Below are 12,749 nucleotides of genomic sequence, written 5' to 3' on the forward strand. Positions count from 1 at the left end.
CATGAAGCTTTAAAAAATTCAGCTTATTTCACAATCTAATTTAAAAACAATTCCATATGGTGTTTATAATAGGGAAAGCAGTTTAAATTGTTTACTATTTTTTCAGTAGAAAATTATATAGAATTTAGTACTTACTTGAAATACAAAGCCAAGTCAGTTGCTATTATTGCAACCTCAAATAAATGTATTACATTGTCAAACTGGCGTTGATTCAGGTTCTGGAAGATGTTCAAACTCTGCAAGATGAAAAGTTTAGAGATTCAATTTCCCTTTCAAAATTATCTTTGAATTGTATTATACTGTGATGCTGCATTTGATGAATAAGGCCCTCTGCTTACAAAAGCTTATACGCTACATCTATGATTTGGTTAGTCTATAAAGTGCAACTCTACCCCACCTTAATCATAAAGCCCTCCTTTTACTTCAAGTTGACATTCAGCGTTAGCCATTCCATGAAAGCAGAAAAAGTATAAAGGGAAAGCTTTTACTCAGCCTAGTATTCAGGCAAAGATCCTGTTGTTATCAATGGAGTTGGATGAGTGTGAGTGACTGCAATTTGCCTCGGTGTTGTGCGAGAGTTTAGTGTTTATACTCTGTTGTGCGAGAGTGTTGTGTGAGAGTTTATATGGTGTTGTGCGAGAGTTTATACTCTGGTTTCTCTTCAAGTCGCATAAATCTTTCGTCTTTAACTAAAGAACTTTGTAGCTATAGTCAGTTTTAGTCTTATCACTATTTTAATATGGCTAATTGAAAGTGCTTTATAGGAGATATAATTCAAATACAATATCTAGCCTACAACCTAAGAATAAGAAATGAGTCAGAGAGAAAAAAAAAGTCAACCCAGGCTGCTTTGACAGGTCAAAACCTATGCAAGCTTTTGAATTCTTTTTAATAGATGGTATACATATACAAACCTCATCTTGTAGCAGAGTTTTACTATACTCTAGATGATGTCTTTCTAAAATGGAAGATCCATGAAGTCTTGCCAGTGGAGAACCTGACCTGTTGAAAAATAGGCCATGTTTACAATATTTCAAAGTACATATTTTTTCATGATTGTTGTTTTAAATTAGTAGTATTAAAGTTGAGCTGCATATTCCACAAAGAAATTAGTTAACAATAAAACAATATAAATGAGACTAATACCCAGTAAAACAATAAAATATTTGCACAACTTCAGTGTTATCACTGGGTGAAGATTAAAAGTTTTTCAGAAACAGCTGCTATGCCTCCAACTTCTGCTGAAAATCAGTGGGAGCTAGATGCCTAGTCCTCATTTGTGTTTCTGAACATTTATCCTATTTTATCCTGTATGCTTATTTTGTTGGTGGTGTTGCTTTAATCATTGAGCCTTCCACGTATAGAGAAGTACTTATATTCACAATGTTAGTATTTATTGCTTTGTATGGCTTTTGACCTTTCTTCTGCTTGGTAATCAATGTGGACTATGCCATTGCTTTTCTGACTTAGTGGGTGCATCTACATGTGCATTTTACTATGGAGTAGACTAATTAGCTCCACAGTAAAGCGTCACAGTCTATGCATGCACTGATATTAGGGCACAGTCATCTAATTAACTGTGCGGCAGGATAGTGCTCCTTGGGCCCTCTCCAGAAGAAAACACTTAGTTTTATGGACTGTCCAAATCTTAGAAGACATGGTCAGCCTGCTCCAGCTACCTTGGGTTAAGTTTTAAAAACAGATCATTCCAATTTTAGACTACAGTACTGAGAGGAAAGGCAAATAATCCTAATGGTACTTTTATTCTAGTTTGTTCTGAATTTGTGGGCTATGCATATCTTCTTTCTTTTCCTTGGTTAACGGTTCGGTTTCTGAAGTTAATCAAAGAATAATGTGTACACGATATTAAATCCCAGTAACTATTAGAGATGACTTGTTCTCGCTGATCTTGTGAATGGACCTCTCAATCAGGAAAGGCTGTATTAAGAAGATTTGGCCTCATCTCCTTGAAGTGACAACCAGTTACAGAAGAATCAGTATCTCTCCCTACGTCATTTAGAGAATCCCCAACAGTAATCAGAAAATCCCCTAATGTCTCAGCCACAGACTACAATCTGAAACTCCATTCATGGAAGAGGGCAGGGGGTAGGGTTATTCTGCAGATACTAAGTATGGGGGAAATCCTCTAAAAGATTATGATTATAACCTCTTGCCACAGATGACAGCTTAGGGACTCTTTTGGCACAGAAGTAAACTCTAGGAATGCACAGCACAAACTGTGTGAAAACATGCCTGAAAGGTTTGTTGACATATAGATGAAAATAGAGGCTTCTATTCTATATAGTGCTATAATAAGCACAAAAAGTCCAACACAAGGGAATTTTTTCCCATTTAACATGGGGTGGAAAGCTCCTCATCTTGGATATGAGTATGGGGGAGGATGGGTACAGGTGGCTGCTGTGGCTCCAAGTCCAGCCCTGACCTGGGGTTGGAGCAACAGCCACAGAAGCTGCTTTGCCCCTGTAGTCTCTGTTTCCTTACCTGCCTCCCTGCTACCTCCTCTGCCCCTCCTGCTGCTGCTTACTGTCCATGGCTCCAGCTCCGGTCCTGCTCAGGTCTGGGGCAAGAGATCAGACTACTTGATTTACTGATGTCTACCCCACTACTGCTACTTTCCCTGCTACAGTTGAGGGAGATGAATTTTAAAACAACCCTCCAGTAGTTAGATTCTATACGTGGAAAATTACACAGAAAATGTAATAATTTTCCATGTATAGACTCTAGGCATTTGGGGTTGTCTTGAAAAGCGAAGTTGTCTTGGATTCCAGTAAGTATGGCCCTTTATACATTGACTGTTAAATGTGAAAGACATAAACAGTTTGGACATGTGCAGAAGTAGAAATGTAAGCATGTGGGCAACATTTGTGTTAAAAACTAAAATGTTTATGCATTTGGTTCCAGCTGAGTGGGGGTTTTCAAGATTAGAGGTGTGTATTTGGATAGGTAAATTCTTCCAAAGTCCATTTTAATCTGGCCCAAAAATATTAGGGCCAGAACCTCATTCAGGCAAATTGATACAGCCTGAGTGAGGGCAGCAGAGCTATCTTAATTTATACCAACTTGGTTTAGCTCATTTCATTTTGGGAAAATAGATTTTGGTAGCATACCAACGAGGACAATATTTTTGCTCGTCTTCAAAATTAATCTTTTACCACCTGCAGTTTTGAGTCATCTTTTAACATTAAGAATCTGAAATCTCTTTAGTTGTATTTCCATATCATGCTGGTTTATTACTGTTGAAAGGTAATGCTGATGGCAGTAACATGAAAAGGGACACACAAAATATTACAATGAATTGGCAGATTGTAAAAGAAAATAAGTCAGTGAGGTTTTGTTAGTGTTCCAGTCAGTACAGTGTCCTTAGGAATTTGCTCCCTGCATATATAGGTTACCATTAAATGTTGCCATTGTTTTCTCTGCAATATTTTGAAAATCCATTTTTCCTGTCCATCCTGACAATTATGAAGCATGGTGCTCTAAGTAAGTGCTTTAAACTTCCACCCTAACAACTAGATCCTCAATTGCTTCAGCCTTCCTGATATTCATCTTGCCATACCTGCCATTGAAATGTTTCCCCTTTGCAACAATATTACCCCTTTGGCTACTGATCTTATCTTGACTCAGCCCTATTAGACTTGCTCCACTGAATTCCCCTTAGGCAGCGTCTATACTAGTGGCAGACTGTGCAGTACCGTCCCTACCGGTTTTTTTCAGATGCTACTGCACAGTAGCGTCTTGTGTAGACAAAGCATTCAGTTTATACTTCTAGAGTGAAACCTTGTAGCATAGCAAGAAGACAAACTAATTCCAAATCCTGGACAGTTCTAAGCCTGGAGAGGCCCTTGATGTAATTTAGGCCTGGGATCGGATATGGGGCTTGTAGGGTCTCTTGTCTGACATGAAAGGACTAGAAGAGGTTGGGAAAACTCTCACCTTTGATCCTCCCCCTTTACAGTCAGCGGGAGTTTTGCTGCTGACTTCAGTGAGAGCCAATATAAACCCCTAGTGAGAGCATTTTACATAGCTCTAGTCTGACTTACATCGTGTATCCTGCTGTGCTTCTGCTCACCTGCTTTGTTCTGTCAACAGTGTGAGCTCTACTACATTTTTTTCTATTACTATCATCCAACCTTTTATGCTGCCCCCTTAGAACTGAATGTCCATACTTGACAGAAGTTTTCCCTCTCTTGAGAATTAACTTGTGAAAGCATTAGCTATGTGAATTCCTTCTGAGGTGCTTCTCATATCGTTTCATATTGATTATAAATACCCTGGGACAGAGATTCTCTTGCTAGCCCTGTTTTGCTTGGTTCTAAAGGAATTGTCCATGTTTAGGTGATAAATAAGTAGTTTGTTTCTTTGCAGATGGTAACATGTTCACATCTTGTATTTACCAATATAAATCTTATAGATATATGGGGCGGGGGGGTGTACAGATATGACTATATCCAAACTTACTTCATCTGATACAAATTATTTGTTCCTCTGTGATCAATATCATGGCAGAAAGCAGCAGCAACCATGGCAAAGGCTTCCAGATCAGTATAGTATTTCTTTAGTCTACCTGTCTATATAGGAGGAGAGACTCTGTTGAGTATATAATTGCTTGGATATTATAATCAGGTTGACAAAAAAATATTAAGTATTTTAATCACTAAAAATGTAAGATATATTTATTAACAAAGCATACCATTAATAACGTGAACATTGTCTGTCCCACATTGAATCCATGTCTCCAGTTATGGTAAGTTATATCCCGATACCCCTTTCTGACTGTGTACATCCATTTTGTAAGTACCTGGTACAAATAAAAAGAAGTTGAGACTTAGTGCTATTAATCCTTAACAAAATCTGGAAGTAAAATTAAGATGGAACTTCATCCATTTACAGGAAGACTTGCAACTTTTCCAAAGCTGAAACATTACTTGTAATTAAAATAAATATAACAACAAGACACCAATCTTAAATTCATATTGGCTTAATTTCTTAGTTATGTCTCAAACAATTTTACTGTTTAGTTTTTAAAATGTATAAATATATAAAAATAGCTACTTAAATATAATACTAGAAAAGTATATCGGCTTACATTCAATTAGCTAGGGATGGAAATGTTCTAATATTGCTTCAAACATTTAACTGTGGTGCAGGGCTTTTAAAAAAACATAAAAAGGACAAAACAAATCATACCTCTGCTGGGACTTTGAACTTTTCAACCACGTCTATCTCAAAGAATAATCGTATGCCGCACTTTATCAAGTTATTTTCTGTAACAGGGAAGTCACTGAAGTGAAATTCATAAAGTTCTAATTCCTTTGGATCAGGTAATTCTTCTTTCTTTTAGGAAGAAAGAAAAGACTAACAGTTTTTCTTGTAAGAGAAGACTACATTCAGTTTTTACTTGCCTACATACAAATGGTGGGATCAGGCCCATCATTACTCTCATTAGTGTTTATTAAACTACTATGCTGTACTGTAGATCAGTGGTTTTCAACCTATGGTCCACAGACCTCTGGGGGTCTGCAGACTTTGTCTAAAGGACCCATGAAAGATGTCTATGATCAATCAGAAGTATGTAAGTACCCACACTTACAATTCAAAGGGGTCTGTACCTACATTCAAAATTTCCAAAGGGGTCCGCAAATGAAAATGTTGAAAACCACTGCTGTAGGTCATTGCTACTTTTTTCTTCTCAAATGAAGGAAACAGATAACATTCGGTGCTTCCTGCAAACTGGTGCTTTTTCCTCCCATGCATCCAATAAAATCCATGTTGTACTTCTGGTTTGTTTCATTATGTACAGGGTAAACCAATAGGTTTTTTTCTAGAGTCTATTTTTGAATGTCACATCATTAGTAAAGTAGTTCAGATTATTATTGGACTCCTCATCTGTGAGGCTTTAGTAAACCATTGGGGTAAACTATCAACTTCACCCAGTAAGTCCAGTGCAGCTGAGGGAGGGTGTAAAGATGAGGATGCAAAAGTCTCTCTCTCATGATGCACATCTCTGTGACTCTCTGATCCTTTTCTTAGTTTCTTTTGAGGGGACCCCGTTCCAAGCTTTAAGCCTCAAGTTCTCTGCTGTTAGTTGGGAAACTTGTGATTCTCCCAGTATTAGTTCAGTTGCTGGGCTATAGTATCTTTGCAGAACGCAGGGTAGATTTGCATCTTATACGCTACCTAAATCAGAGATGCATAAGCTTTTGTAAGCAGCAGCTTGCTTAAGCAGTGACTTCACCAAATGCTAAGTCAGCTGCTGCTTACAAAAGCTTATGCATCTTTGATTTACTAGTAGTCTATAAGGTACAAATCTACCCTACATTCTGCCTGATTCTATACTAATATGGCTAACTACCTCTCTATAGTACCCTGTACACCGTTCAGAAGACCTGAATAGACTTGACACGTTCTTTTCCCCTTTTGGAGTTTGTGCTTAGTTTTGAGTACAGTGACCGAAACCAATCTTCTTAAAATAAAGTATCATTTTATCTTAACAGTAGGAAAACAACATAACAAGATACAAGGTTTTTAAAACAACAAATGCCTGCATGTACACTGTTTGTTTTGCCTTTCCTAGTCAGAGACCCTGGCCAGGCTAAGCTTTCTTGACATATCCTTAACATATGGAGATCTGTGGATGATGCGGGGTTTCTCCTCCATGAGCATCTCACAAAGTCATTCTCTCTCAGGGACTGTTTCTTTAACTCCTCTTTCATGTTTTGATATTCCCCTCTCTCCAGTGGGGGTAATTGAGTCCTGGAAAAACCATCAAGAAAGCCCCAGGTAGGGACAGAGGTTGCATATGAGAATTAATAGCTTGAATGTTTGCTGAGGAACTCTTATCTAAGCTATTGTTTATCTTCCTGGGTAGCTTCCTGACCACCTGGTTGTTGAATTAACCCTATATATGCATAAAGTAAATATCTTTAGGATGGTAGGACAAATAAACAGAACATATAGTGTTTATAAAGATTACTATAGCCAACTCTAAATCCATCCTGGAGTCACTCACCATTACTGCTCTAACTAGTAAACTGATGTTATGATGAAAATTGATTTGAATGGCTCTTTAAAAAGAGATCCATTGTAATGTATTAATTTTGTAATTTTATATTTCATTTCTCTGCTTTTAAGCAAATCAGGGGGCCCACTTCATGGAGATGAATTGGATCAGGATTAGTGCTAAGGTTACATTGCAGTACCTTGGTTGGTTGGAGATTATCTGTGAATTAACATTCACGCAAATGTATTTCCTCCTTTTCTCCCAAATGGAATTTCCCTTCAAATTTACCTGGTTTGAGATCAAATTCAAAGGAATTTTCAATGTGAAGTATTTGCAGTTTTAAGGTCCAATGCTTTGTGAACCATCAACTCTAGATGCACCTGCTTTATCCCATTAGTGAGCTGGTATTCCTGGCCTTAAAATAGGATAAAGCATTTGTATATAGCCCTTGCACTAAATGAGATACTAAACCTTATATCCAGTATGCCACAATATCTAAATAAACTAGTTTAGTTTAGTTTAGTTTAGTTTAGTTGCTACCCATTTAAAAAATCCTTTTCAGTATTTTTTTTTCCACTCAGAAGTCCACAGAAAGCAATAAGGCACCTTGTTTTACAGTCAGAGATGTTAAAATTTAATGGCAATTTAAATATTTAACACTCAACTAATTTAAAAAACATTTACTTTAAAATGTGATCTTAAAATATGTGGTATATAAGGGGCTATATGAGGATCTGTACATGACTTCTGAGTAATGCAGTCATGCCAAACTGAAGACCCTACACTGTATCCACCATACACCAGTGTGTGTGTACATATAACCAAATGTAGTTTAAGAAGATTGTTTAACTATAAAAACTATAATTGCATGTAGTTGTTTTATGTAAATTGATGTCTGCACATTTTTAGTGGAAAGAGTGATAGAGGGGAGGAGAGTTACTTCTCCATATAATTATGACTGTAAAAATAGAGTTTTGTTACATGACAGAGATATTAAATACCAGTTAACTTTAACTTTTCAAACGCTCAACAGATTGCTGAAACATTTCAGTGCTATTAGCCTTATTATCTCCTACATTTTTAGTCACTGTTTATTTTGGTGCCTCTAACAAATTTCCTCCTTTTATAGCAAAACATACTTGCATTTAAAATGTGTTATACTGAGTTTTTGCATTCTTAGATGTAGTAGATACACATGTAAAATATGGTATAGTATTAATTCATTCTGACTGCATAGGGAATAAGGATAATCAAATAATTGTAAAATAATCCAAATGGAATCAAATCAGTTTTTTTGAGAGTAGCAAATAGTAGTGCATTTTAACAAAGCAGTGAATCTCCTTCACACTCCAGCAGTAACATATGCAGTCCCTTGTTAAACAGGTCCATCTTTTTGTGAAGTCAGACCGTGATTCTGTAAACACTTAAGCATCTGCAAAACACTCTATGGAGCTAGTTCTGTTAGCTAAGTCTGTGCCTAGAATGTGTGCAAGATCAAAGCCAAAATAATTAATCTGTCCAGACACTAAAGATGTTCAATGCTGTTTGTTTTTCTTGTTGTCTTCATGCCATTACTCATGATTACTGGGTGTGTCTACATGTGTATTGGATGCAGGATCAGTTTGCTTGTGAGTACCGTGTTTTCGCACATATACCCCGCCCACGGGTATAAGCTGCACCCACGTATAACCCGTGGGAAATTGTATTTTTGTAAATAAATCCAGGTATACGCCGCACCCGTGTATTTCCCGCGGCAGTGTATACACGGGGAGGCGGCGCAGTCCGGCCTGCCCCAGCAGCGGCGGCACAGCCCGGCCTGCCCAGGCCCAGCAGGGAGGCTACGCAGCCCAGCCCTCCATGGCCCCAGCCCCCACAGCAGCAGCAGTGCAGCCCGGCCTGCCTGGGCCCAGTGGGGAGGCAGTGCAGCCCGCCTTGGCCCTGGCCCCGGCCCCCTCAGCAGCCCCGGCGGCAGTGGCAGCACAGCCCGGGTTGCCCGGGGCCCAGCGGGGAGTGGCGTGTTGCAGCCTGGCCCGCCCTGGCCCTGGCCCCTTCCCCCTGCGGCGGCGCAGCCAGCCCCGGCCCCCACAGCAGTGGCAGGGGTGGCACAGCCTGGCCCTGGCCCCGGCCCCGGCCCCAGCCACCACAGCGGTGGCAGCGCAGCTGGGCCCCGGCCCTGGCCCTGTGGGGGAAGAAAGTTTGTGGATAGCCCGCACCCCCGTATAGCCCACACCCATCCAGTTTTTTTGCAAAATCGTGTATACCCCGCGGGATATATGTGTGAAAATACGGTAAACACTCCTGGACAGGCATCTACATGTGCAGGGAAGTGGGAATAGATTTGCTGTAACTTACTGCACAGTACATGCATGTGTAAACATGCCCACTGTGATATAAAATAGCTCATGTTTATACAGTTGTGTGTTGTACCACACATTCATGACTAAGGTGACTAGGCATTACAACACTACAAAGAAATAAAAATACTAAATTCCTGGTGCAACTCATCTGTGCTATCTGTCTAGCAAAATAAGAGTTGTGCTATTAGCCTCATTGTCTCCTACATCAGGGCAGGCAAAATATGTCCCACAGGCTGGATTTGCCCTGTCAGGCCATTCTACCCAGCCTGCAGGTTTATTTAGAAAAATATTTATTTATTTATTTAGAAAATAAATATTTGTCTGGACCCAAGATGACAAGGCAGTAGGACCCAGTGGGAACCAGTGGCAGGACCCAGCAGCCACAGCAGCAAGCCCCACTGGGTCCCGTTCCTGCCCCCACCCCCACCTCACCTAGCAGAGGCTTCTGGCCTGGGCCCCTGGGGCTGCTCCTGCCTCCCTCCACTGGTGAGAAAATTTCAGATAATAAGGGGGAGGGGGAGAGGCAGGAAAGGACTGGGGCAATTGTGCACGGTAGGGGAGGTTGGGGCGGCTCCTGAGGTCCCAGCACTGCAGCTGGGAACCATGAGGTGCTGGAGCAGTGGGTGGGAGGGTGGAGAGGAGCGGTGGTAGTGGCAGGCAGGAAAATGGGGAAATGGCGGTGGCAGGTGGTGGGGGAGTGGCAGCGAGCGAGCACATGGGAGCACAGCAACAGCTGGGCAGGAGTGCAGGGCTTGTGCTGGTGAGCCAAGGTCAGCGCTGGCCGGGCATGGCCTGGAGAGGCTCTATGGAACCAAACTGGCTCCCACCTCTCCCTGCTGGCGCAGCCCAGCCTGGCTCCAGAGCTCCTGCTTGTCTGGGCCCCACAGTCCTGCCACCCTGCGCTGGGTCCCTGCCGGTGCTGGCCTGGTGCATAAGCGTGGGCCCCGTACTCCTGCCTAGCTGCTGCTGCGCTCCTGCATGCCTGCTCACTGCTACTCCCTTGCTGCCTGCTTCCACCTTTTCTCACTTTCCTGCCTGATGCTGTTCCTCTCCATCTGGTCACCTGCCTCTCTGGCACCACATGGTTCCCAGCTGCACTGCTGGGCTGCAGGACTCAGCAGGAGCTGGTCTGGCCTCCGATTTTTGGCTGGCCCCATGCAGTGCTGGCTGGGCTGGTCCAGCTCCTGCTGTGTCCTCTGGTCTTGGCCTTGCAGCTGGGACATGGTGCCAGAGTGGAGAGCTGGGCGGGGATGGGGAAGTGGCAGGAGAAGGGCATCAGTGGCAGACAGGAGGGGGAAGGGGCAGCAAGTGGGAGCACGGGGCCCATGTTGGTGACCTGGGGCCAGAACTGGCAAAAGTGTGGAGCCTGGGCTTGGAGGAGTGCTGGCAAGGGCTCTGCCTGCCACGGGGGGCAGAGATAGACAGGGGAGGCAAACCCTCCCCCTCCACACATGCCACAACCCTCCTCAGCCACCCTCCCCCCCCCCACAAGCTCTTTACTTAACCACACACACACACACACACACACACCCACCCACCCACCCCCCTTCCATGCCTATCCACCCCACACACACCCTCCCTCACACACCCACAGCCCCCAACAAACCTTTACCCACCCAGCCATACCCCCACACCCTTCCCCCGATATATAAGAGTAAGACTTCATTTTAAGCTATTATACAATCACCTCTATGTATACTACACAAACATGTAAATCAGGACAAAAATATTTTTTAAATCAAATTCATGAACGTTGTAGTACGTTTGATTTTTAGAATATAATTTGGTATTTTTCTGGTTCTGAGATGGCAAGCCCCCTTACTGAAAGGAGTACTTCTAGGGGCACGGGGAGGGACTTTTGGTGGCAAAGGTCAGGAGTTAAGGGGTGGGACTTCCAGTCCCAAGATGGTGACCAGAGGGCGGGGCACCTGTCAAGGGGCCAGGCTACCCTTGCAGCCCACAACAGCTTGGCAAAACTTGGGAAGTGGCCCTCCACCAAAAATAATTGCCTGCCCTGTCCTACATCTTTAGTCACTGTTTATTCTGGAGCCTCTAACAAATTTCTCCAGTAACATCCTTGTTCTCCTCTCTCTAACTGATTTAGATTTTTCAAAGGTATCATGTAAAGCAGTTCTACTGTTAGCAATTGTTTCCTGTGCCCTACACTTACAGATTTGTGTTCTTTACTTTGTGAACATTCAGTTTATACTAGTTTCTGATGTTGCTGTATGTCCTGTTTATCCACATCTGAAGATCAGTAGAGCAAGCAAAGCAGTTAGGGGATATCACTACACAGTCAAATGCAGAATTTGTTACATTATCTTTGAGTCAGAATATTAATATAATTCTGCCTGACTGGTTCAATTCCACTTGATCAATAAAGGGTCATCTACATGTGAAATTCATATGCCTGAATAAATGTCAGAGTTTATTGCTCCCAGGCACAGCGTTTACACATGTGCCGATGACCACAGCATGTTGAGTCAGGGTGGCGCAGCCCCTGCTGGGAGGGAGCCCAGGGTCAACCTGCCAGCCCAAAGCTGATCTGCCCCAGCTTATTGTGGTATGGAGGAGTTGGCTGGGGCACAAGGGTGTTACAGTGCAGGGCTAGCTGGCAGGCAGCCCCACACTATAGCGCCCTCATGCCTCAGCCAAACCCATCACTCTCTACACAAGCATTGTGGCAGAGTACTTTACTCTGCTATAGTATATAGTGTCTGGCAATCTCTCACTATCTAAAGTAAATATACTATTTGGATCTTTAAGATTTAACTACTTACCAAAATTCTGATGAGATCTTTCTCATCGCAGTTTTCAATGTAATCCTCATTTAATTTCTTTTTGTAGTTCTAAAATTGAAAATGGAAGAAAAATTAAGTTTCAGTGAGGTAAGATTCCTAGTTCTGCTCCGTGGTACTGCGGCAGACACTCACTAGTATGGATTCAACTTCATTCGGTGTGGCTTTTGTCTGGTACATGAGCATTTCCTGAGCGATGTCTTTTCTGTTTTCAAGCTTATTCATTTTGTCATATGTGTCAGGATTTAAAACGGACCATCCCAGGAACTGTGTAAGAGTCTGGAACCAAGCAGAGGAAGGATAATAAAGTGGCAACACAGTTGTTTTCATATTAAAGGGAAACTGGCAGCTGGAATTTTTTAAAGAAAAATCAGTTTTTGATAGAGCACCCTTTAATATAAAGAATTAGAAGAAGGGTATATATGTGCTGTTCATTAATGCAGTTTCTGAACACCTCATAAATTACTACATTTTTCCTTTCAGCATCCATACAATGGGGGTAGCATTATCCCCATTTTGAAGAGAGGAATGCGAACCCTAAAAATTAAGTTTTTTTCCTAATATAAGGATGGA

At 41.9% G+C, this 12,749-nt stretch overlaps 2 protein-coding genes across 2 annotated transcripts in view; one reads left to right on the plus strand and one right to left on the minus strand.

Annotated features, from left to right (window-relative positions):
• Nucleotides 1–12,749, plus strand: part of LOC102566353 (protein FRA10AC1) — a 103,377-nt gene that overhangs the window by 84,096 nt on the left and 6,532 nt on the right. The gene's annotated exons all lie outside the window — the stretch shown is intronic.
• Nucleotides 1–12,749, minus strand: part of PDE6C (phosphodiesterase 6C) — a 38,609-nt gene that overhangs the window by 7,288 nt on the left and 18,572 nt on the right. Inside the window, exons 10-16 of the mRNA XM_019484244.2 lie at nt 12,312–12,455; nt 12,159–12,227; nt 5,209–5,355; nt 4,712–4,819; nt 4,480–4,589; nt 915–1,002; nt 136–236 (exon numbers count right to left, since the gene is read on the minus strand). Coding sequence (XP_019339789.1) covers nt 136–236; nt 915–1,002; nt 4,480–4,589; nt 4,712–4,819; nt 5,209–5,355; nt 12,159–12,227; nt 12,312–12,455 — 767 coding nt within the window. The remainder of the gene's footprint in view (nt 1–135; nt 237–914; nt 1,003–4,479; nt 4,590–4,711; nt 4,820–5,208; nt 5,356–12,158; nt 12,228–12,311; nt 12,456–12,749) is intronic.

Source organism: Alligator mississippiensis, chromosome 6 (assembly GCF_030867095.1).
Source record: "Alligator mississippiensis isolate rAllMis1 chromosome 6, rAllMis1, whole genome shotgun sequence".
NCBI lineage: Eukaryota > Metazoa > Chordata > Crocodylia > Alligatoridae > Alligator > Alligator mississippiensis.